Source organism: Rhinoraja longicauda, chromosome 7 (assembly GCF_053455715.1).
Source record: "Rhinoraja longicauda isolate Sanriku21f chromosome 7, sRhiLon1.1, whole genome shotgun sequence".
NCBI classification, from domain to species: domain Eukaryota; kingdom Metazoa; phylum Chordata; class Chondrichthyes; order Rajiformes; family Arhynchobatidae; genus Rhinoraja; species Rhinoraja longicauda.
The window spans coordinates 73,499,783-73,524,617 of NC_135959.1; the positions used below are offsets into that span (position 1 = coordinate 73,499,783).

At 46.1% G+C, this 24,835-nt stretch overlaps 2 protein-coding genes across 5 annotated transcripts in view; one reads left to right on the forward strand and one right to left on the reverse strand.

Moving 5' to 3' along the window:
• The window catches only part of alg11 (ALG11 alpha-1,2-mannosyltransferase), a 54,706-nt gene that overhangs the window by 19,578 nt on the left and 10,293 nt on the right, over positions 1 to 24,835 (reverse strand). The window lies entirely within an intron of this gene.
• Positions 1 to 24,835, forward strand: part of LOC144595386 (copper-transporting ATPase 2-like) — a 54,918-nt gene that overhangs the window by 1,328 nt on the left and 28,755 nt on the right. For 2 of the 4 annotated variants that reach the window (XM_078402867.1, XM_078402870.1), the window contains exons 2-10: positions 8,268 to 9,474; positions 11,432 to 11,653; positions 12,869 to 13,029; positions 16,551 to 16,712; positions 18,692 to 18,768; positions 18,856 to 19,027; positions 20,856 to 21,089; positions 22,330 to 22,421; positions 24,385 to 24,512. In XM_078402867.1, the coding sequence (XP_078258993.1) occupies positions 8,268 to 9,474; positions 11,432 to 11,653; positions 12,869 to 13,029; positions 16,551 to 16,712; positions 18,692 to 18,768; positions 18,856 to 19,027; positions 20,856 to 21,089; positions 22,330 to 22,421; positions 24,385 to 24,512 (2,455 nt within the window). The remainder of the gene's footprint in view (positions 1 to 8,267; positions 9,475 to 11,431; positions 11,654 to 12,868; positions 13,030 to 16,550; positions 16,713 to 18,691; positions 18,769 to 18,855; positions 19,028 to 20,855; positions 21,090 to 22,329; positions 22,422 to 24,384; positions 24,513 to 24,835) is intronic. The other 2 variants (XM_078402868.1, XM_078402869.1) reach the window with 2 other exon arrangements.

Here is a 24,835-nt window from a genome sequence, read left to right on the forward strand (position 1 = left end):
TATAATTTTAAAAAAGCAGATACAATTATGGTGTTTAAAAGACATTTGGATAGGAAGGGTTTAGAGATATGTGAGTCAAATACTTGCTGTAGAAACAGGCAGAACCCTGTGAAATCTCAAAATCTACATCCTATCATTTTGAGAAACATGCAGCCTAATCCCCATAATACACCAATTCTTTACAGTTCTTAGATTTTTCACCAATTGACTCTGAACCATTTTTTTTTACTAAACGTATGCCTTCACTACAAAAGAAGACACAAAGTACTAGAGTAACTCTAGTGAGGCAGCGTCTCTGGAGAACATGGATAGGTGACGTTTCGGGTCGGGACCCTTCATCAGACTGAGTTAGATCGAGAAGTAGTTCAAGACACGGGCATTGTGAAGCACAGACTCGGCCTATTTGCTCCCCCCCCCCCCCCCCGATTCAATCCAGCAGACGAAATCTACCAACAAAAGCGGTAAAACTAGAGACGAAGTTGTGATGGTGATTTTTAGGCAGAGCAACAAAGATCTGCAGATGTTGGTTTACAAAAAAAAAGACTCAAAAGTGCTGGAGTAACTCAGCGGTCAGGCTGTTGTTCATCGACTACAGCTCTCCATTCAACACCATCATCCCCTCCAAACTTATCATCAAACTCGGGGGGTGGAGGGGGGAAAGATCCAAAATGGCACGCTGAGTTTCTCCAGTGCTTTGTGTCTTTTTCTTTTGTAACCAGCATCTGCAGTTCTTTCTGTCCAGTAAGCCGTCACTGCATTCTGGACAACCACACTTGTTTCTTTCTCCAGCAAATATATTACTAATTGATCTATTTTTAAAGAACCTATCTGTTCAGACCAAATGTATTTGTTTCTAATAATCTACTTGTTCAAACCCAGCCTTTGGTGCAGACTGGGTTGAGTGTGTTGAGTGTGTTGGGCTCCACAGGGACTGGGGTGTTTCTCAGAGGATGGTGAAGGGGTAGTGTTTCTGAATGGGCTCTGGCAGTGAGGAGTCGGGGTGGGCTGGGAAAGCTGGTGCAGGAGCACACAGTGCTGTGGGCTATGTCAAGAGAGTCAAGAGTTTTTTATTATCATCTGTCTCGAAACGGAACAATGACATTCTTACTTGCAGCAGCGTAACAGATATGTAAACACAGTACTTGCTATTGAGGGCGTGCAGCGTAGGTTTACTAGGTTAATTCCCGGAATGGCGGGACTGTCGTATGTTGAAAGATTGGAGCGACTAGGCTTGTACACACTGGAATTTAGAAGGATGAGAGGGGATCTTATCAAAACATATAAGATTATTAAGAGGTTGGACACGTTAGAGGCAGGAAACATGTTCCCAATGTTGGGGGAGTCCAGAACCAGGGGCCACAGTTTAAGAATAAGGGGTAGGCCATTTAGAACGGAGATGAGGAAAAACTTTTTCAGTCAGAGAGTTATAAATCTGTGGAATTCTCTGCCTCAGAAGGCAGTGGAGGCCAATTCTCTGAATGCACTCAAGAGAGAGCTAGATAGAGCTCTTAAGGATAGCTGAGTCAGGGGGTATGGGGAGAGGGCAGGAACGGGGTACTGATTGAGAATGATCAGCCATGATCACATTGAATGGTGGTGCTGGCTTGAAGGGCCGAATGGCCTACTCCTGCACCTATTGTCTATTGCCTCTAGCACTCTATAAATCCCGAAATAAACAACAAAAAATGGTTCAGTATCTATAAAAGAGTTGTGTTCAGTTTTGGCTGAAACACAATATCGAGCATGTGTGGACACGATAAGAAGAAGACGATCTATAAAAAGCAAACAGGACAATAAATAAACAATAGTAGTGCAAAGTCAAAAATAATGTCCCCAAGTCTATGTAGTTCGAAACCTATTTGGAGCTGTAATGTTTAATAGCCAGATGGTTGTAGGGAAGAAGCTGCTCCTGAACCTGGACGTTAGAGTTTTCAGGCTCGTAAACCTTCTTCCCGATGGCAGGAGTGAGATGAGAGCGTGGCCAGGGTGGTGTGGGTCTCTGATGATGATGGCTGCCTTTTTGAGGCAGTGACCCTTAGATGGTGGGGAGGCTGAGGTATGGCTGTGTCCAGCTCTCTGCTCAAAGACCTCCCCCCTCCTATGGTGCAGTGGGCGGCACAGTGGTGCAGCGGGTAGAGCCGCTGCCCAACAGCGCCCGAGACCCTGGTTCGATCCTGACAACGGGTACTGCTGCGTGGAGTTTGCACGTCCTCTCTGTGACCGCATGGGTTTTCTCCAGGTGCTCTGGTTTACTTGCCACATCCCAAAGACGTGCGGGTTTGTAGGTTAATTGGCCCTCTGTAAATTGCCCCTAGTGTGCAGGTGAGCTGTAGAATCTGGGGTGTGGGGGGAATTGAGAACAATATGGAGAGAATGAAGTTTGATTAGATCAGTGTAGGATGAGTGTGAACGAGCGATCAATGATCGGCGTGGACTCGATGGGCGAAGGCCCGTTTTTTACATTTAGATTTAGATTTAGAGATACAGCGCGGAAACAGGCCCTTCGGCCCACCGAGTCCGCGCCACCCAGCGATCCCCGCACATTAACACTATCCTATACACACTAGGGACAATTTTTACATTTGCCCAGTCAATTAACCTACATACCTGTACGTCTTTGGAGTGTGGGAGGAAACTGAAGATCTCGGAGAAAACCCATGCAGGTCACGGGGAGAACGTACAAACTCCGTACAGACGGCGCCCGTAGTCAGGATCGAACCTGAGTCTCCGGCGCTGCATTCGCTGTAAGGCAGCAACTCTACCGCTGCGCTACCGTGAACGCCCCTGTGTTCTATCTCTGTATCTCCAGCCCATAGAATGTGATTCATTTTTATTTTCTTGCAACTAATTTAGCAAAATGAGCCAAATCAGTGTAAGTATAAGTACACTGATAGAGAACTGAAATAGGAACCGGAGAGACAACTTTTTCACACAGAGGGTGGTGGGTGTATGGAACGAGTTGCCAGAGGAGGTAGTTGAGGCAGGTACAATAACAACATTTAAAGACATTTGAGCAGGTACATGGATAGGAAATGTTCAGAGGGATATGGGACAACGGGGGCAGGTGGGACTAGTGTAGATGGGCATTCTGGTTGGCATGGACAAGTTGGTCCAAAGGGCTTGTTTCCCAGCTGTGTGACTCTATGACGGTGAAAGCCTACATTTTCCCACATTCCTAGTGCAGTTACTGTCCTGCACATCTCTATCTCCGGTTCCCAGGACCTGTCCATGTTATCGACCACTCTCTCTGTACATCCCGTCATTTCCACTCCTCTCCGTGGGTGGGGAACATCTGTTCCGGCGTGTCATTAGGACTGCCACATCAGGATGCCTTTTACCCCCAGCAGCCTCCACTATTCACTGCATGACCATGTTTTACTGGTGTGTGAATGTTTGTGAAATAATTTGCAGTCTGTAAGTTATAAGGGCGGCACGGTGGCGCAGCGGTAGAGTTGCTGCCTTACAGCGAATGCAGCGCCGGAGACACAGGTTCGATCCTGACTACGGGCGCCGTCTGTACGGAGTTTGTACGTTCTCCCCGTGACCTGCGTGGGTTTTCTCCGAGATCTTCAGTTTCCTCCCACACTCCAAAGACGTACAGGTATGTAGGTTAATTGGCTGGGCAAATGTAAAAAATTGTCCCTAGTGTGTTTAGGATAGTGTTGGTGTGCGGGGATCGCTGGGCGGCGCGGACCCAGTGGGCCGAAGGGCCTGTTTCCGCGCTGTATCTCTCAATCTAAAAAATCTGGCGTATAAAACTTGAGCTTTGTTATGTGGCACAGCGCGACAGTGCTGGAACCCTATATATTTAGCACTTTGGTGATTTTTTGTTGCACTACCTGTTGTACCTATGTATTATGTCTAGTATGATCTGACTGGATAGCACACGAACAAAGCTTTTCACTTTATCTCAGTATCAGTGAGAATAAGCAACCAACACCAAGACAAACATCACCCTTGTGTTGGTCACGTGGCAATTGTCAATCTGGCTCCTCAGCTAGATCTCTGATAAAGCAACACTCTCCCTGTAGTTCATTTGAGGGGACATACATTTGTTTTAAATCTCAAATCAGACTATCATAGTGCAAAACCGAAGTCCATGGAAGATCATAGTTGCTGAGGTTAGTGTTGTGCAGTGTTCAAGAGCCTGATGGTTGCTGGGAAGAAGCTGTTCTTGAACCTGGAGGTCATGTTTTTTTAGTTTAGTTTAATGTCACGTGTACCGAGGTACAGTCAAAAGCTTTTGTGGCGTGTTAAGCAGTCAGCTGAAAGATAATACATGATTACAATCGAGCCATTTACAGTGTATAGATGCATGATAAAGGCGATAACATTTAGTGCAAGATAAAATCCAGTAAAGTTTGATTAAAGATAGTCAGAGGGTCTCCAATGAGGTAGGTAGTTGCTAGTTGTTGATAGAATGGTTCAGTTGCCTAGGATGAAACTGTCCCTGAATCTGGAGGTGTACATTTTGCCCGATGGGAGAGGGGAGAAGAGGAAGTGACTGGAGTGAGATTCGTCCTTGATTATGCTGGCAGCCTTGCCGAAGCAGCGTAAATAGAGTCAATATAAGGGAGTAGGAAATAAACTGCAGATGCTGGTTAAAATCGAAGGTAGACACAAAACGCTGGAGTAACTCAGCGGGTCAGGCAGCATCACGGGAGAGAAGGAATGGGTGACGTTTCGGGCCGAGACCCGTCTGTCGGAGAGAAGAGGAGAACTTCTTCAAAGTTGACATACCTTGAGGAGAATTTGCAGAAGGGTCTCGACCTGAAACGTCACCCATTCCTTCTCTCCTGAGATGCTGCCTGACCCGCTGAGTTACTCCAGCATTTTGTGTCTACCTTCAATGTAAGGGAGATTGGTTTGTGTCTAAGATTGTGTCTGAAGAAGGGTCTCGACCCGAAATGTCACCTAGTCCTTTTCACCAGAGATGCTGCCTGATCTGCTGAGTTACACCGGTTTTTTGTGTCTATCTTCGGTTTAAACCAGCATCTGCAATTCCTTCCTACACAGATTGGTTTGTGCAATGGTCAGGGCTGTGTCTGCAATTCTCTGCGATTTCTTGTGGTCTTGGATGGAGCAGTTCCCAAACCAAACTGTGATGCATCACGATAAAATGCTTTCTGCAGTGCATTTGTAGGTGAGTGTTGTTGGGGGCATGCTGAACGTCCTAAGCCTTCTAAGGAAGTAGAGGCATTGGTGTGCTTTCTTGGCCATTGCTTCTATATGGGTGGTCCAGGACAAGTTGCTGGTGAAATTTAGTTTAGTTTAGTTTGAAGTTTACAGACACAGGCCCTTTCGGCCCACCGGGTCCGTGCCGACCAGCGATCTTACACCCACTGAGGACAATTTTTTTTACATTTACCAAGCCAATTAACCTACATACCTGTACGTCTTTGGAGTGTGGGACGAAACCGAAGATCTCGGAGAAAACACACGCAGGTCACGGGGAGAACGTAAAACTCTGTACAGACAGCACCCATAGTTGGGATCGAACCCGGGTCTCCGGCGCTGCATTCGCTGTAAGGCAGCAACTCTACCGCTGCGCCACCGTGCCGCCCTAGGAACATGAAGCTTTCAACCATCTATAAGAACTAGGAGCCTAAGCTACCTTAGGCTCCTGTACCTTATTCCCGATGGTAGCAGCGTGATGAGAGCGTGGCCAGGGTGGTGTGGGTCTTTGATGATAGTGGCTGCCTGTTTGAGGCAGCGTCTCCTCTAGATCCCTTCGATGGTGGGGAGGTCAGTGCCTGTGATGGGCCGGGCGGTGTTCACCACTCTCTGTAGTCTCCTTTGTTTCTGGACGTTTGAGTTACTGAACCAGGTCATGATAGAGCAAGTAGAGAAAAATGGAGTCATTTGTAAATAGGAGAAATCTGTTGGATGAGAAGGAACAGGGATTCCTTGCGCTTGAATCATGACCAGTTAACACACAGGTGATGCAAGGAATCAGGAAGCAAGGGGCACGCGGTTCTTTACCACACGAAGATCAGAGTACAAGAGTAGAGACGTATTGCTCCAGTTCTTTGGCGTCCTGGTCAGATCAAATTTGGAATACAATATCCAGTCTAATTAAAAACACAAAGTGCTGGAGGAACTCAGCGGGTCAGGCAGCACCTGTGGAGGGAATGGACAGGTGACGTTTTGAGTTGGGACCCTTCTGTAGTCTCTCGGAGCTGCTGGTCAGGGAGGTGCGGTTGTAGTCGGTCAGGCTGACCTGGACCGTGCTCGCCATCCAGAGAGGTAAAGTCTAACAGTTGATTTGAAGCAGAGCTTTTCTCAAAACCAGGATTAAAATCCAGAGTTTTGTTGGATTTTCCCTGAAAAATGGACAGTGATCTGAAAGCCGGGGCTTAGGCCTTGTTCCCTTCTACAACGTAAACTTTTGTCAGCGCTTACTATTCCAGGCAAGCAGATCATAGAAAACAATTCTTAAGATTCACTGAGAATGTTGTGGTGCTGTGTAATAACTGAGCATGGTTTATTAAAGTCATCATAAAACAGCATGCCTGTTATTTGGTATTTTGTCGTGACTTCCCAGGGCTGATGAGATGCATTTAAGTTTAATTGCTTGAAATAAAGGGAACAAGCGAATGTATAGTGAGAGTAATTTTGAAGCCTTTAGCCTGGGAGACTATGTGCTGGGGAAATCACAGTGCAACCTGCATGGAGATCACTGTGAGGAACTCCAGGAGAGTTTACAACCAGTGGGGCATAATTACTCTAATTACACACAACAAAACATCGGCCCAGCAATTACCATTCTGCTTTCCTCATCTATCCACTTTAACCATTTAAAAACTATTATGGTAATGCAGTTACACTTTAAAAAAAGGGAAGCTACCACTGGAAAGTCTTGAGCAAAACACAAAGTTCTGGAGGAACTCAATGGGCCAGGCAGCATCTGTGGAGGGGTTGGTGTGGATGACGTTTCTGGTCGGGACCCTTCTTCAGGCTGAAGGAGTTGGGGGGGAGAAGGAGAAGCGGCAAAAGAGAGGTGGGGGCGGGGCAAAGCCCGGTGAGTGATAGGTGGATACAGGTGAGGGGGGGGGGGGGTGATGGGCAGATGGGTGGAGTGAGTGACAAAAGCTGGAGGTGAAAAGGAGACAAAAGGGTGTCAGGTAAGGAGAGATGAGGAGGAGAGAAATGAGGAGGGATGTGGGTGGAAGGGGACTGGGGGGTGGAAAAGAGGGGGATAAAAGGGAAATGTGGGACTGGGGGATGGGAAATGAGCGTATGGAGGAGAGGACAGGAGCAGGGTGACTGGGAGTGGGAGGTGGTGGGGAAATGTGTGTTCATCGGGGTGAGGGAGGGATAGAAGATGGTGGAACAATGTGAGCATGGCATTTGGAGCTCAACCCTAGTTGTCATGAAAAAGTGATATCTTCCATTCCTTTGCAAAGTAGACTTCATTCATGAGCGATAGCACACTCTGTTTGTAACTCGCCATTCACACGTCCAAGATACACCTTATGTCCGTATGACGGAACAGTTTCCTTTCATGTACGCTCCTGGAGCGAAAGGACAAAGGGGCATCTGCACCAGCTCTAGCCCCTCACGGTGGTCTTTGCCTGGCCAGTTTCTGCAGTGACCACGCCAAGCCTCATTGTGCCCCCAGCACAGTCCACAGAAGATCATAGTTGCTGAGGTTAGTGTTGTGCAGTGTTCAAGAGCCTGATGCCTGCCGAGAAGAAGCTGTTCTTCAACCCGGAGGTCATGTTTTCTCTCCATTCTTTACCCCTCGGAGACCGGGAGGGTGAGGGGTGATCTTATAGAGGTGTATAAGATCACGGGGAGAATTGATAGGATGAATGCACAGAGTCTTTTACCCAGAGTAGGGGAATCAAGAACCAGAGGACATAGGTGAGAGAGGAAAGATTTAATAGGGACCTGAGAGAAAACATTTTCGCACGGAGGGTAGTGTGTATATGGAATGAGCTGCCAGAGGAGGTAGTTGAAGCAGGTACTATGACAATGTTTATAAGACACTTGAACAGGTAAATTATATATATTTATATATATATTTTAGAGGTATATGGACCAAACGCAGGAGGGTGGGAGTAGCTCACGTGGGGCATCATGGTCAGCATGGGTTAGTTGGGCCAAAGGGCCTGTTTCCATACTGTATGACACTGACTCTGTTCCCACAGGAGGTGACTGGGTCAGTGTGGGACGCTGTACCGACCATTGGTCATCTCGTTCTCCAAGCTGAACTTGGGTGAGGGATTCTTTGAGATAATCGCACACCATTCTCTCTCTTCCAGGTGCCTTTGGTGAAACACAATGGAACTGCTGTCTACGCTTGTGCAGAACAAAGCCCGAGGTGTGTGCGGCAGGCCGTGGACAGGGTTGAATTGGAGGCCAACCTGAGTGAACTCGTGCCCCTGCCCGCTGGGATCAAGACTGCCTGTGTCCGTGTTGTTGGCATGACCTGCCAGTCATGTGTGCAGTCAATACAGACCCAGCTGTCCAAACAGAAGGGGATTGTGGGCATTGAGGTGTCTCTTGGAGAGAGCAATGCCACGGTGCGGTACGTCCCCTCAATGATCTCCATTCAGCAGGTCTGTGAGGCCATTGATGACATGGGGTTTGAGGCCACTCCCCCACTGGAGAAGGAGGAGGAGGCTGGCGGAGCGGGTGAAGCAGTGGTCAGCATACGGGTGGAAGGCATGACCTGCCTCTCGTGTGTCAGCGTGATCGAAGGCGTGATCGGGAGGCTGCAGGGTGTGCTGGAAGTCACGGTCTCCCTGAGCGACCGGCGAGCAGAGATCCTGTACCAGCCGCGTCTCATCCACCCAGAGAAGCTACAAAGGCGCGTTATTGAGGCGGGATTCAAAGCCGCCATCGAGAGCAGGACCGGCTCTGTGAAACGAGCTGTGGACAATTCCATCAACTCACAAGATAGAAAGCGCAACCAATCCCCAGTGTGCAAGGACTCAAGGCCGGGCGTGACGGTGGCTTTCCACGTCGAGGGCATGCACTGCAGGTCCTGTGTGTCCAACATTGAGGGGACGGTCAGGGAGCTGCCCGGGGTACAGAGCATCTCAGTGTCCTTGGAGGACCGGGAAGCCATTGCCAAATACAATCCTCTCATGACAAATCCGACATTATTCAAGTCAGTTATAGAGGCTTTACCACCAGGGAAATTTAAAGTATATCTTCCAGATGGGATGCAGATGATAAGTGAGGCTTTATTCCCAGTTCCCAACACACCATTACTGCGGCAGCCAGGGGGTACCTCTGCTCTTCACTCCCAACCCCCCACTATTGCCGACGTTGACACTGGAGGGGTGTCTGATAATTCTCGTGTCCAGTCAAGACAGAGTGAGATCTCACAAAGAAAAGATGTGAAATTAATTCAGGTGTCACCGGCTAATGAGCTGGGAATGATCCACTTTGGGCCGGCACAGACAAAGATGGAGCAACTGAACGCGGCTGCAAATGCCACAGCATCGGTCTCCTCTCTATCTGGTACGAGCATTCTATCCCCATTTATCTGCCCAATATTTGGAACAACACTTCAGTGGGCATTGCTTCAGTGCAATGTTTAAAAAATGCAAAGTTATAAGCTAAGTCTTTGGGAGATCGAATGTAAGAGGGAAAATACGCAGTTAAGACCCTTTACAGCATTGATGTACAGAGGGATCTTGGGGTCCAAGTCCACAGCTCCCTGCAAGTGGCAACACAGTTAGATAGTGGTAAAGAAAGCATACAGTATGCTTGCCTTCGTCGGTCAGACCTTTGAGTTTAAGAGTCAGGATGTCATGTTACAGCTCTACAGGACTTTGGTTAGGCAGCATTTACATCATTGTGTGCAGTTCTGACCACCCCATTACAGGAAGGATGTGAAGGCTTTGGAGAGGGTGCAGAGGAGGTTTACTAAAATGATGCCTGGATTAGGGAGCATTAGCTACGGGGAGAGGTTGAACAGATGGATTGCTTTCTCTGGAACGTCGGAGGTTGCGGGGAGACCTGATGGGTATATAAAATTATGATAGGCATAGATAGGGTAGACAGTCAGAACCTTTTATCCAGGATGGAAAAAGATTAAATACTACAGGTCATAGCCTTAAGGTAAAAGGGGCAAAGTTTAAAGATATGCAGGGCAAGTGTTTAACACAGAGGGTGGTGGGTGCCTGGAATGTGCTGCCTGGGGTGGTGGTGGAGGCACATACAATAGTGGCAATTAAAGGACGTTTGGATAAGCATTTGCAGGGAATGGAGGGATATGGATTAAGTGCAAGCAGGTAAGAATTGGTCTTGGCATCGTATTTGGCACAAACATGGGCTGAAGGGCCTGTTCTTGTGCTGTACTGTTCTGTGGTGTATGTTCTATTAAGTCAACTACCCTACTCCTGCCAAGAAACAGGAAAGAAATTCCACATTGCTGAGTTTGTCTCTTGTTCCTGCATTCCCCATAACAGTGTGGTTCTGGTCAGTTCTGTTGTTGGTGAGACCACACTAGAAGTACTGTGTGCAGTTCTGGTCGCCCAGCTACAGGAAGCATGCCATGATGCTGGAGAGAGTGGAGAAGAGATTCACCAGGATGTTACCTGGGCTTGCGGGCTTGAGTTACAGGGAGAGGTTGGATAGGCTGGGACATTTTTCTTTAGAGTGTGGGAGGCTGAGGGGTGACCTTATTGAGGTGCACAAGATCATGAGGGGCACGGATAAAGTGAATGCTCACAGTCTTTTTCCCTCGGGTGGAGGATTCTAAAACTAGAGGGGAGAGGGGAGAGGAGAGATGTAAGAGGGAATACAGGGGCAACCTTTTCACTCAGAGGGTAGTCCGTATTTGAAATGAGCCGCCAGGGGAAGTTATACAAGAGGCTACGATTATAACTCTCAAAAGCCATTTAGACCAAAGATACTAGAGGAACAAGATGGAGCACTCTGTTGAAATCGCCTATACTGAAGTATAGTACGCAAAGGAGCGTAACGTCCGCCATTTTAGTAGGCAAAACCCGCCTCTTGCAGTGTAATCAGTGTTTTGGGTGAACAGTATGTGTGATGATACCATTAAAATGCAGAATATATCTCGTCTATCAGTTCACAAATTTTTGTTAGTTTTCTTTTTAAATGTTTCTGCAAGTTTCTGCCTACTAAAATGGCACCGTGACATACTACGGCTTTTAGGGTCGAGTGGCCTATCTTGCTCCTCTAGTATCTTTGATTTAGACAGATATATGGATAGGAAGGGTTTAGAGGGGTATGGGCCAAATGCAGGCAAATGGGACTAGCCCAGCACGCCAACTTGGTCGGCATGGACATGGTGGGCCGAAGGGCTTATTTCTGTGCTGTGCAGGTCTATGACTCTATAACTTGTTTCTTTCCATGAAAGGCATTGGTAAAAAGCTACATCGCTCTGATTTATTCCTCACAGACCATAGATACTGCTGGCATGAATAACTAATTTTGATCAATTTAGCAGAGTCTTCAAGATATTCCACTGCAAAGCGAAAAGATCCCTCTGTTGAGAGGTTGAAGGGCACATTGCCAACTGATGACCATGACCTTGAGTTTCTACCATTCAGGGACAAACCCAGTAACCACTGCTTTGAGAAGGTGGAAAAATGTTTCATGCAGATCACTGGGATGACTTGTGCTTCCTGTGTGGCCAATATTGAAAGAAATCTTCAAAAAGAAGAAGGTAAGCAGTGATTTTATGCTGCCCATAGGTTCGATGAAGCATGTTGGACAGTCTAATTAAGTACTTTTTTTTCCAGCACTGAAAGAAGTTGAATGAGCTGGATGTTTCTGTTATGCCGTTGGGAGCGTGCTTTGCATTCTGTGTACTGCATGTTGAGGGCTCTAGTTGGCACTCAGTCCTGAATCAGAGGGTCAGAGATCAACACATGTATGTAAAACACACAATGCTGGAGGAACTTAGCGGGTCAGGCAGCATCTGTGGAGAGAATGAACGGGTGATGTTTTGGGCTGACGTTTCGGGTTCATTCCCTCCACAGATGCTGCCTGATGTGCTGAGTTAATTTGGCACTTTGTGTTTTGCTCATGATTCTAGCGTTTGCAGTACCTTGTGTCTAAATGTAGGCAGAACCTTGGGTGATATTTAGTGCAGCCCCATGACAATGCCACATTGTCCACGGCCTCGAATGAACACTTCAACTTTTGAATTGAATACTAAATTATGACCCTGGCTCCAAGATCAGATCGTTTCCCCAGGGTAGGGGCATCTAAACATAGAGGGTGTTAGTTCAAGGGAAGAGGAGAAAGATTTATAAAGAGCCCTGAGGGACACCTTTTTACATGGAACAAGCTGCCAGAGGAGGTAGTTGAGGTGGTACGATTACAGCATATAAAAGACACCAGGACAGGTACAAGGAAAGGTTTAGAGGGATATGGGCCAAACGCGAGCAGGTGGGACTAGTGTGGATGGTAACACATTCATCGTGAACATATTGGCCTGTTTCTGTGGCTTATAGCTCTATGATTCTGTGAATCTGCAGCTGTGGTACGGTCTTGGTCTGAACATGGACAAAAGAGGTGAATTGCAAAGGAGAGAATGAGCGAGTATGGGGGAACGATATTACTGAGCCCTGCTACAATGATGCCATGGGAAATCAAGGATACCTGTCCACTGCCGGGACCCATGCCTAGCACCGAGGGATGTGTGCTTGTTGTTTGCAGTCACTCCAGCCCCTGGACACTCCTGCAGCAATCCTCGGGATGGTGCTCTGGTCCAAACACCTGCACTTCTTCCCTGAGGACAGGTGTGGGGATGGCCTGTTTAGCTTACTTTGCCCATTTTATGGGTTACTTCAGACCACATGCATTTATTTATAAACGGCTCCCTGCATTCTACTGAATGTAAAGTTCAATTGTACATGTAATGGGTGTCTTTTAGGAATCCATTCTGTTCTGGTGGCACTGATGGCGGGAAAAGCAGAGGTGAAATATTATCCGGATATCATCCAACCTGCTGCCATTGCTGAAATAATCACAGATTTTGGTTTTGGTGCCACTGTGATACAAGACGAGCCTCCAGCTGGGAAACTGGTACTTAATGTAAGTATGTTTCATGACTAAAGATGCAGGGATCATAACTATTTGAACAACTCTTAGAGTCATACAGCACAGAAACAGACCCTCAGCCCAACTTGCCCATGCCAACCAAGATGCCCCATCCACACGAGTCCCACCCACCTATGTTTTGGCCCATATCCTCCTAAATCTCTCCTATCCATGTGCCTGTCCAGAGACTTATTGAAACTTCCTGTGGAGTGAGTTTCCAGTTTGGCAGCACAGTGATTGATCTACGCGGGTTCTAATCTGCCACTGCAGATGAGATAAATCACAGAATAAATCCAGGGCTGAAAAACAAAGTAGGATGACGGAGTGCCCTTGAAACTATCCAGCTACACTAAAAACCCATCAGGTCTTTGGTGTTCTCAGGGAATCTAACCCCAATTTCCTCTCTTAACTGTTCTCTGAATGGCCGTGGTCACCATGGCTGGGACAAAAAAGGTGCCAGTACACAGGTGCCACTGTTTTGGTTTTGGGATCCAATCAACTTCTAATTTAATAAATTTAAAAGTATAGAATCAACTCGTGTTAAAAATCAAACATATTATGAAAATATATACGAGACCATTAACCAAAGGAACGTGCCACAAGGCCGGACAGTATTGATTCTCCCAGCCTTTAGACACACCAGTTCATGCAACAGGATTGGCTCATGTACATCAATAAATACTTCCCAGCTGCTGGTTGGATCAGATAGAATAAGAAAATAACTGCAGATGCTGGTACAAATCGATTTATTCCCAAAGTGCTGGAGTAACTCAGCAGGTCAGGCAGCATCTCGGGAGAGAAGGAATGGGTGACGTTTCGGGTCGAGACCCTTCTTCAGACTGATGTTAAACATCTCCTGGTGGCCGAGCACTTCAACTCCCCCTCCCATTCCCAGCCTGACCTTTCTGTCACGGGCCTCCTCCAGTGCCATAGTGAAGCCCACCGGAAATTGGAGGAACAGCACCTCATATTTCGCCTGGGCAGTTTGCAGCCCAGTGGTATGAACATCGACTTCTCCAACTTTAGATAGTTCCTCTGTCCCTCTCTTCCCCTCCTCCTTCCCAGATCTCCCTCTATCTTCCTGTCTCCACCTATATCCTTCCTTTGTCCCGCCCCCCTGACATCAGTCTGAAGAAGGGTCTCGACCCGAAACGTCACCCATTCCTTCTCTCCCGAGATGCTGCCTGACCTGCTGAGTTACTCCAGCATTTTGTGAATAAATGGATCAGATAGAAGCTGTTTAAGAATGATCATGACCCGAAACGTCACTTATCTTTTTCCTCCACAGATGCTGCCTGTCCCGCTGAGTTACTCCAGCACATTTTGTCTATCTTGGGTATAAACCAGCATGTGTAGTTCTTTGTTTCTACTGTTTAAAGGCCTGACTGCCTAATTTATTTTATTTAATTTTTAAACTTTAGCAATCTTTTTGTAACAAAACTGAATTTAAAATTGAAGAGCATAACAATTGGACTTTAGAGATCTTTTCGAGGTGTCGGTATGTTGTACCAGTGTACCCGCTCACAATAAAGCACTGAGCCTCATGGTCGAGCCTGCATGAGCAACATTGAACAATGAATAATGGATACAGGCAGAACCCACACACAAATAGATATTTTGTAACAACATTCTGAGATAGACTTTTGATTTGCTTGTAGGTGTATCAGCAGTGACACTGTTGGTGAATAGGCCCAAGGTTTAACTGTCTGATCGAAATCACTCTCATTTTTATTGGTGAAATGTTATGATGTTTAACAGATATGTAGGGGAAGGAGACAGTACAGATGGAATAACATAGAACTAGTGTGAACTGGTGATCGATGGACTCGGTGGGCCGCAAGGACTGTTTCCGTGTTGTATGTGCACAATCGGTCTCTCTAAGCTCCCTCGCATATTTCCCTGACTCCTTGCTCCGAGCAACCCACCACCCATCTCCTTTCCCTGAGAGCATCTCCTCACCATCTCCTTGTCCTGACAATTCCACCACCCATCTTGTCCTGACCATCCCACCACCCATCTTCTTGCCCCGAGCATTCCACCACCCATCTTGTCTTGAGCATCCCACCACCTATCTCATTGCCTTGACCATCCCACCACCCATCTCATTGCCCTGAGCACACCACCACCCATCTCATTGCCCTGAGCATCCCACCACCTATCTCATTGCCTTGACCATTCCACCACCCATCTCATTGCCCTGAGCATCCCACCACCCATCTCATTGCCCTGAGCATCCCACCACCCATCTCATTGTCCTGAGCACACCACCACCCATCTCATTGCCCTGAGCATCCCACCACCCATCTCATTGCCCTGAGCACACCACCACCCATCTCATTGCCTTGACCATCCCACCACCCATCTCATTGCCCTGAGCACACCACCACCCATCTCATTGCCCTGAGCATCCCACCACCTATCTCATTGCCTTGACCATTCCACCACCCATCTCATTGCCCTGAGCATCCCACCACCCATCTCATTGCCCTGAGCATCCCACCACCCATCTCATTGCCCTGAGCATCCCACCACCCATCTCATTGTCCTGAGCATCCCACCACCCATCTCATTGCCCTGAGCACACCACCACCCATCTCATTGCCCTGAGCACACCACCACCCATCTCATTGCCCTGAGCATCCCACCACCCATCTCATTGCCCTGAGCACACCACCACCCATCTCATTGCCTTGACCATCCCACCACCCATCTCATTGCCCTGAGCATCCCACCACCCATCTCATTGCCCTGAGCACACCATCACCCATCTCATTGTCCTGAGCATCCCACCACCTATCTCATTGCCTTGACCATTCCACCACCCATCTCATTGTCCTGAGCATCCCACCACCTATCTCATTGCCTTGACCATTCCACCACCCATCTCATTGTCCTGAGCACACCACCACCACCTCATTGTCCTGAGCAGTCCACCACCCATCTCATTGTCCTGAGCATCCCACCACCCATCTTGTCCTGAGCATCCCACCACCCATTTTGTCTTGAGCATTCCACCACCCATCTCATTGTCCTGAGCATCCCACCACCCATCTCATTGTCCTGAGCATCCCACCACCCATCTCATTGTCCTGAGAGCATCCCAACACCCATCTCATTGTCCTGAGCATCCCACCACCCATCTCATTGTCCTGAGAGCACACCACCACCCATCTCATTGTCCTGAGAGCATCCCAACACCCATGCACAAAGAGTAAAGTGCAGTGGCCAATCAACCCAGCACATCTCTGGGACATGGGGGAAGATTGGATCCAACTAAACCCCGAATTCCAACTAAACTCTGAACTACGAATTGCCTTGATTGCACTAGGGCCTTGGGGCTTTGTTTTTGTCTTTACACTATGTTTTTTTAATATATATATACATATATTAAACTTCTCGTCGCATCTACTGAGTACTATGTTAACAAACCTGCTGTGCTGCTAGAAGCAAGAATTTCATTGCTCTGTTTCAGGACATACAACAATAATATTGACGCCATTAATCTCTACCTTTAGATTACAGGAATGACTAGTGCTTCTTGTGCCCACAACATTGAGTCCAAGTTGACGAGAGTGGAGGGTGTTTTGTACGTGTCAGTGGCCCTGGCCACCAGCAGAGCCCACGTCACGCTGGACCTGGAACTGCTGGGTCCACGGGACGTTATCAGGATGATCCAGGTCGGTCCAACATGTTGACAAAGATCTTGGACATTGATTGCCTCCTGCCTGTGGTGCAGTTTAGCTTTACTTCTCTCCTACGTAATGCGGGAAAGCCTGGAGCTGCTATGAAGCCACACTGATGGCAGTTCAGTTCTGTTCCCAACCCCATCTGTGCACAATAATGACAATGCCTCACTGCCTTTCCCTCCATCGCTTCACTGCCTTGAATCCTGCTGCTTTCTCTGTCTCTCACTGATGCCCCCACTCCTCTCTAGGTCTTCCCCTTCACTCTGCTCTTCCTGCTGTCTGCCTTTTGGAACTGTCTTGTTCAAACCATGGTCTGAAGGATATGTATGGGGCAGTGTTTATACCCTGAGGGCAGTGGGTGCCTGGAAGTTCTCCTTTCCATGTTCTCCAGAGATGCTGCTCGACCCACTTAGTTACTCCAGCATTTGGTGTCTTTTTTCACCTTGTACACATTGCATAGTTTGTGTGTGGGAAGCACAAAGATATCGTGGGTGATTGGTGACTCCAACCCATCTACTCTGTCAACAAGGCCTGTGCGTTGCTGCTTTCAACCCTCTTCATATCTTTCTCTCATTCATTTGTCCTTCACTCCCCGTACACCAGCCATCACTTCACTGTCCTCCCTTCTTTTCCCAATGTTTCTTTCCTTCCTCACAATGATGCCAACTTTAGCCTCAGCCACTGAGGGAGCCATTTCCTTTCCACTAACTTTCTCAGTAGGGAAGACATATTAGGAGACACCAGAAACTGCAGGTGCTGGAATCATGAGCAGAACACAAAGTGCTGGTGGAATTCAGCTGGTCAGGCAGTGTCTGTGGAGAGAATGGACAGATGAGGTTTCTTCGGTCTGCAGAAGGATCTCAACATGAAATGTTGCCTGTCCATTCGCTCCACATGCTGCCTGACCCGCTGAGTTCCTCCAACATTTAGTTTTGAAGGAAGACATAATTTTTGTCTCACTATAGTTGCCTCTGCCATATTTAAGATCTTAAAGAGCAAGGACAAGGAATGAGGTTCTTCTAGAATATTTCATCATTCAGAAAATAGTTACCAAAGATTTGTGGTTTCAACTTCACTTTATTTTGCTCACAATACTCAATTGTACCTTTTACATTTTCCTGCAGAGTTCGCTTGGCTTCTGTGATCTATTCAATCTCTGGTTTTGTCTCATTCATGTTTAATTGTTTCATTATGGTAACATATTATTATGATTAGTACATTCCTCATCAGCTTTATTTGGTTTCTGAATACCTTGTCGATCCAGGGCCTTTGCAAAATGATGGTTTATGGTGGCATATTCTCTCTGCCTGAGAAATTGGAAGGGCAAGCTAACATCCTGCTTCATCTAGACATGGTCCAACGATGGAGGCAGTCAGCCATGTACATTATCTTTGCCATCTGACTCTCAGGATGGTGTACAAGGAGAAGCAGACTTCCTTAGATCTGTGCCCCTAGCTGCCCTTTAAGGGACCCCATCTACTGGAGGATTGCAGTACTATGTTCAGTTTTGGTCACTGCTTTCGGAAGGATGTCATTAAGCTGCAAAGAGTGCAGAGATTTATGAGCATGTTGCCAGGACTTGAGGGCTTGAGTTATAGAAAGAGGTTGGGCAGGCTAGCACTTATTCCTTGGAGCGCAATAGGCTGAGGTGTATAAAATCACGAGGGGAATAGATAGGTGGAATGCACAGGGGAAAGATTTAATAAGAACCTGAGGGGAAACTTTTTCACACAGAGGGTGGTTGGTATATGGGACGAGCTGCCAGAGGAGGTATTTGAAGCAGCTATAATAACATTTATAAGGTATTTGTCGGGTACATGGATAGGAAAAGATTAGAGGGATATGGGCCAGGTGTGGACAGGTAGGATTAGCTTAGATGGGGCACCTTGGTTGGCATGGATGAGTTGGGCTGAAAGGCCTGTTTCCATGTTGTGTGACTCTATGGCTACACTGAAACTTTTCCATTACAGGGACTCGGATTTGGAGCATCGTTAGTCAAAAGAGATACAGCCGTGCACAATCTGGAACATAAAGAGGAAATTAAGCAGTAAGCCTGTTAATAATATATTTAATAGACATAGGACATTTTGGTTTGGTGTGAATGATTCTATTTTTGTTCCTGTGGCCGTTTCAGGTGGAGGAAGTCTTTCTTATTCAGTCTTGTCTTTGGCATCCCGGTCTTTGGACTCATGATGTACATGATAGTGATGGACAAACGCAGCGGCTCCATGCCACCGGAACAGAACGTCCTCCCCGGTTTATCCATCCTGAACCTGGCTTTCTTTATTCTCTGTACTCCAGTTCAGGTGTGTGGGAATTTAAAATTTGACACAACATCCAGATGTAGTAAAGTCATAAGACATGGGAGCAGAATTAGGCCATTCAGCCCACCATGTCTGGTCTGCCATTCTATCATGGCTGATCTATTTTTCCCTCTCATGGCCAATCATGTTGAAGGTGAATAACATATTAGTGTAGGACAGGAATTCAGTTGTTCAAAATAAACTTTCTGCCCAGTTCAATCACAAAAGGTCTTCATTCAGCACCCCTATCTCCACTTTTGTGAAATGTTTCAAATGGCAGCTGCATTACTCTGAGATTAAGATGTAAGGAGTGGTTGTGCAGGCCAGGACATTATTTGCTGGAGTGCAGGAAGCCTAGGTGTGATATATAGAGGTGTATAAAACCATGATGGGACTAGATAGAGTGAATGAACACAGTCTTTTTCCATGGCTAGGGGAATCGAGTATCAGAGGACATAGGTTTGAGAGGGGGAAAGATTTAACAGGAACCTGAGGGGCAACTTTTTCACACAGAGGGTGATGGGTATATGGCACAAGGTGCCAGAGAGGCAGGTACTATAACAACAATTAAAGGACACTGGGACAGGTACAGGGACAGGAAAGGTTTAGTGGGATAGAGGCTAAACATGGGCAAATGGGACTCGCTTAGATGGGGCACCTTGGTCAGTTTGGATGTTGGGTTGAAGGGCCTGCTGTCTAACTCTATGATTTCTCCAAAGTAAATGAAGGAAATGTTGATATTGATCTGCTTGACCTGACCTCTGGTTTTGTGGTGGGACATTCTATTCTGTTATGTTCGGCTGAGACTGAGTGGCACAGTGCTTCAGTATCTGATAAACCACCAAACAAGGAATTGTACTGAAGATATTGGATTAAAATGGAGATATTGGTCTTGGATGCAGTAGAACATAGAACAGTACAGTACAGGAACAGGCCCTTCAGCTCACAATGTATGTGCCACACATGATACCAAGTTAAACTAAAGTCCTCTGCCTGTACATGATCCATATTCCTCCATATTCCAAAACGTAAAGGAGAAATCAAAATACCTCTTCAGTTCTCATAATGTTTCTACCTGACAATGTTTTATCTCTAATCGTTCCTGGAACTAGCGAAATAAGAGAGGGTCTAATTTTTCTCATATCCTGTTTTATTTTTGACCCTCATTTAACACTAGGACTATTAGGATATGCACAAGCAGAGAGATATTCAGATGAAGTTTGCAAATCATCATGCCTTGAAATGTTTTAATTTAGTTGATGATCACAATAATCTGTGCAGTAAATGAAAATCTTTCTCCCTGACTGTGGGACTATGTTTTAATGAGGCTTCATTATAATTTAAGGGGCCAATATCTTCATCATAATTTCTCAATCAAAAATATATCAAATATAAGATGTAATTCACTGATGACATTTTCATCATAAAGTGTAAAGTTATTTCATTATATTTAATTTATTTACTAAACTTTACTCAAGAGTCTGGGTCATGCCAGATTGTTAGTATGTTAGAGGCAGTGATGTCAATAATCTTGATTTGTGTTGGTTGGGGATTTCTGTTGAACTATTTAAACTAATGTTGGGCTATTCTAGGATTCCTCAGAGCCTTCAATAACCAATATCTTGCCAACAATTGGAGCTGCTTGATGTAAAAAATCTCATTTACCCTGTGAGAAGACGTTTGTGTATCAAGTCATAAATTACCCAGGAATATCTCAGCACTAATTGAAACTCTTAGAATAACATGTTGCCGAGAGATGATTATTCTTTGAGTAATTTTGGGTCTTATATTCCATACATTTAATTGGGCTAATTAATATATATTTTTAAAGTTTATTGGAGGACGGTACTTCTACGTTCAAGCCTACAAGTCTCTGAAGCACAAAGCTGCCAGTATGGATGTGCTGATCGTTCTGGCCACTACAGTGGCATATCTGTACTCCTGTATAATACTGATTGTGGCCATGGCAGAAAAGGCAGAGCAAAGCCCAGTGACTTTCTTCGATACTCCACCAATGCTGTTTGTCTTCATTGCCTTGGGGAGATGGCTAGAGCATATTGCAAAGGTGATTATTCACTTGGATGCTTTATGGTGACATTATTTTTAATACTTAATTGTTCGTTAATATCTATATACTAAAACTCTCGTTTGTTATCTTGTTTGTGACTGAACTTCAGCCAAAACGGTACACGATAGCACGGCAATTTTAGGCCCGCCTTACTCACCATTGTCACTTTAGTGATAATGCAAGTAGTTTCATTGAAATTGGTGTTATATTTTAAAAGTTATTCACATTTTAAAGTTTAAAAGGAGGGGAGGGGGAGGGGAGGAGGGAGGGGGGAGTGGGGATAAGGGAGAGGGGAGGGGGAGGTTGAGGAGAGAGGGGAGGGGGGGAGGACAGGGTGCTGCACTAATGCAGGAGAGGTCACTAATGCAGGAGGGGTCCACTTTGTCTAGGGTAATATAAAAGGCTTAATTTTCACTCCTCGTTTCTAACTGATTCTTTTAAATTCCTGCTTCTTTCCTTTTTTTCTGAATCCACACATTCTATGGACTTCAGACTGTTCTTATTTCCTGGCCATATGAGCACACCAACAGAGTGATGCACAAACATTTGTTCACACTTTTGGAAAGTAATCACTATTACTGTTTGATTGGACATATTGGTGCAGCAGCATGTCCAACCTATATAATGCACTGGAGATCTTACATGGAGACAAAAGGTTTAGTACATGGAGAGGAATGATTTAAAGGAATATGGGACAAATGCAGGCGAATGGGACTAGTGTAGATGGGTCATCTTGGTCGACATGGATGAGTTGGACTGAAGGGCCTGTTTCCATGCTGTATGAGTGTACTATTTTATGTATTACAAATATAAACCTTTGCTGCCTAGAGTTGGGAACTTACTTGAGACAGGAGTATAGAGTGATAGCAATGGGACAAAATGAAATGGGGATCAGTCAGAGTATTCAAGAGAGAGCTAGATAGAGCTCTTAAGGATAGCGGAGTCAGGGGGTATGGGGAGAAGGCAGGAACGGGGTACTGATTGAGAATGATCAGCCATGATCACATTGAATGGCAGTGCTGGCTCGAAGGGCCGAATGGCCTCCTCCTGCACCTATTGTCTATTCACTGCCGAACTTGGGTTGCCCTGAGACATTGGACAAATAAGTGTTAAAGGACGAGGAATTCAGAGAGCTCAGCAGGGAATTGGGAGCGGAGACGAGGATGAAATGGAAGGGGGAGAAGAGAACAGGATGGGAGTGACTTCTCCGATCTGTAACCGATTATTTTTGTTGCAGAGTAAGACTTCAGAAGCACTGGCAAAGTTGCTCTCACTTCAAGCTACGGAGGCCACGGTGGTAACACTGGGACTAGACAACTTGATACTGGGGTAAATTGCCAATTCAATTCAACCTATTGCTGCAGCCTCTGGTCCACACTACAGTCCATTATGCTAGAGACTTTTAAAATCTTTTTTTCATTTTTTACTCCTCTCTCCACATACAGAGGATTGTCAACTTGGTCATAGAGTCATACAGAATAGAAGCAGGCCCTTTGGCCCAACTTGCCAATGATGACCAAGATGTCCCATCTACACTAGTCCTACCCCCCCCCCCCCCCCCACTCACCCCCACCGCCCCCCCCCCCCCCTACGTTTGGCCCATATCCTTCTAAAGCTTTCCTATCCAATGTCATTTAAATGCTGTTATTGTACCTAGTTCAACTACCTCCTCTGGCTGCCCACTCCATATACCCACTCCCTCTCTGTAGAAAACGTGCCCCTCTGATTCCCCTTCACTTTAAGTCTACTCCCTCTGGTTCTTGATTTCTCTACTCTGGGGAAAAAAATTGTACATTCACCCTATCTATTCTCCTCATGATGTTATACAGTTCTATAAGATCGCCTCCTGTGCTCCAAGAAATAAAGTCCTAGCCTACCCAACCTCTCCCTATACCTCAGAGCATCTAGTCCTAGTCACGTAAATCCTCTCTGCACTCTTTCCAGCTGCTCCTGAGCTCTGTTGGCCTGACTGAGTGGCTGACGTGCGATGGGAGATGTTGACCAGTTGTACAGGTTTCCTCACACCTAATGACCACAGGGCTTGCAAAACTCCAGACTCAATATCTTCCACTATAATGTGGAATTACCGTCGCATCTCTAGGCCTGATTAAGAGCCTTGTCATTCTCTCATTCGAAATCCAATCAACAAGATGTTTCATGCAAAATACTCAGTGGGTCAGGCAGCATCTGCGGAGGGACATTGACAATAATGATTTATCCATTACTTTGAAAGTTACTTGATTAGAGTACTTCAGTGGAAACTAATTCTCTTTGATGGAAGACTAATAATAACTTTACAGGCACACTAGTCGAGTTAGTAAATGAAAATGACTGTTGTATCAATTATCAGCTGATATTATCGACAAGTTGCTGCAGGTGCTTGTTCCCGTGACATTTGTGGTGTTTTTTGTATTTTAACTTTCATCCAGAAATTGAAAGTGGGGCAGGAATGTAAATGCACAAGTTTCACATTAATAGACTTTAGGAATGCTGGAAATCTCTGGAGATTTAGAGGCAGACTTTTTTTTTCTGTACGTCAGACAAGTCTGGGCCCTCCGTGAATGATGACATCTTCTAGTTCTACTGTTTTGTTTTGCTGCTTGGTTGAGAGCAGTGGTTTTTATGATGGTACGTCCCAGTACTATGTACCGGCACATCTAACATGTGTTCATTAATTGTGCTTAGTTAATGGATAACGTCATTATGGACAGACTATGTTATTGGGACGGGACCCTTCTTCCAACTGCTGGAGTAGGGGGGACTCCATCAGCCCGAAATGTCATCTGTCCATTCTCACCACAGATGCTGCCTGGTCCGTTGAGTTCCTCCAGCACTTTGTGTTTTGCTCAATGTTCCAGGATCTGCAGTTTCTTGTGTGTCTGATTAAATCTGTACAATAGGTTATAATAGCCATTGGTTCTCATCTACAAAACCTTTGCATTTAGTGTCGGAGATGAGGAATGACAATATTTATTCACAAGATGCTAGAGTAACACAGCAGGTCAGGCAGCATCTCAGGAGAGAAGGAATGGGTGACGTTTCGGGTCAAGACCCTTCTTCAGACTCTTGATCAGTCTGAAGAAGGGCCTCGACCCGAAACGTCACCCATTCCTTCTCTCCTGAGATGCGGCCTGACCTGCTGAGTTACTCCAGCATTTTGTGAATAAATACCTTCGATTTGTACCAGCACCATCGATTTGTACCATCTGCAGTTATTTTCCTACAATTACAATATTTATATCACAACCTCTGTTTACATGAACCTATCCTCTTTGACTTTGCCTTTTCTCAGTGAGGAGCAGGTAGGTGTGGATCTAGTTCAGAGAGGTGATATTATAAAGATCGTTCCAGGAGGCAAGTTTCCTGTTGATGGGAAAGTCGTGGAAGGTACCTCTATGGCAGATGAGTCTCTGATTACAGGTATGTTTGGTGCATTGTCCCGTGTGTTGCCAGCTCGTTATCTGTGATGCTCTTTGCTAAAATAAATCCAAGATTGTTGGTTCAATTTTGACTAGTGTGCGCTGTGGCAGCCCAAAGCAGACTCTCACCTCAATTAGTTGCACAACTCAGTCCCTCCCCCTGGAAGGAAGCGTGTCCTAACGATGCATCAACATCAAAGGTACGCCACCAGCTTTGGCGATGCAGCAGGATTTTGATTCTCAGAACAAGTTCAAGGCCCTATCCTGTCTCCTTCAGTGTGGTGTGATGTTCTGGGTGTGATCTCACCAACATCATGTACAGTT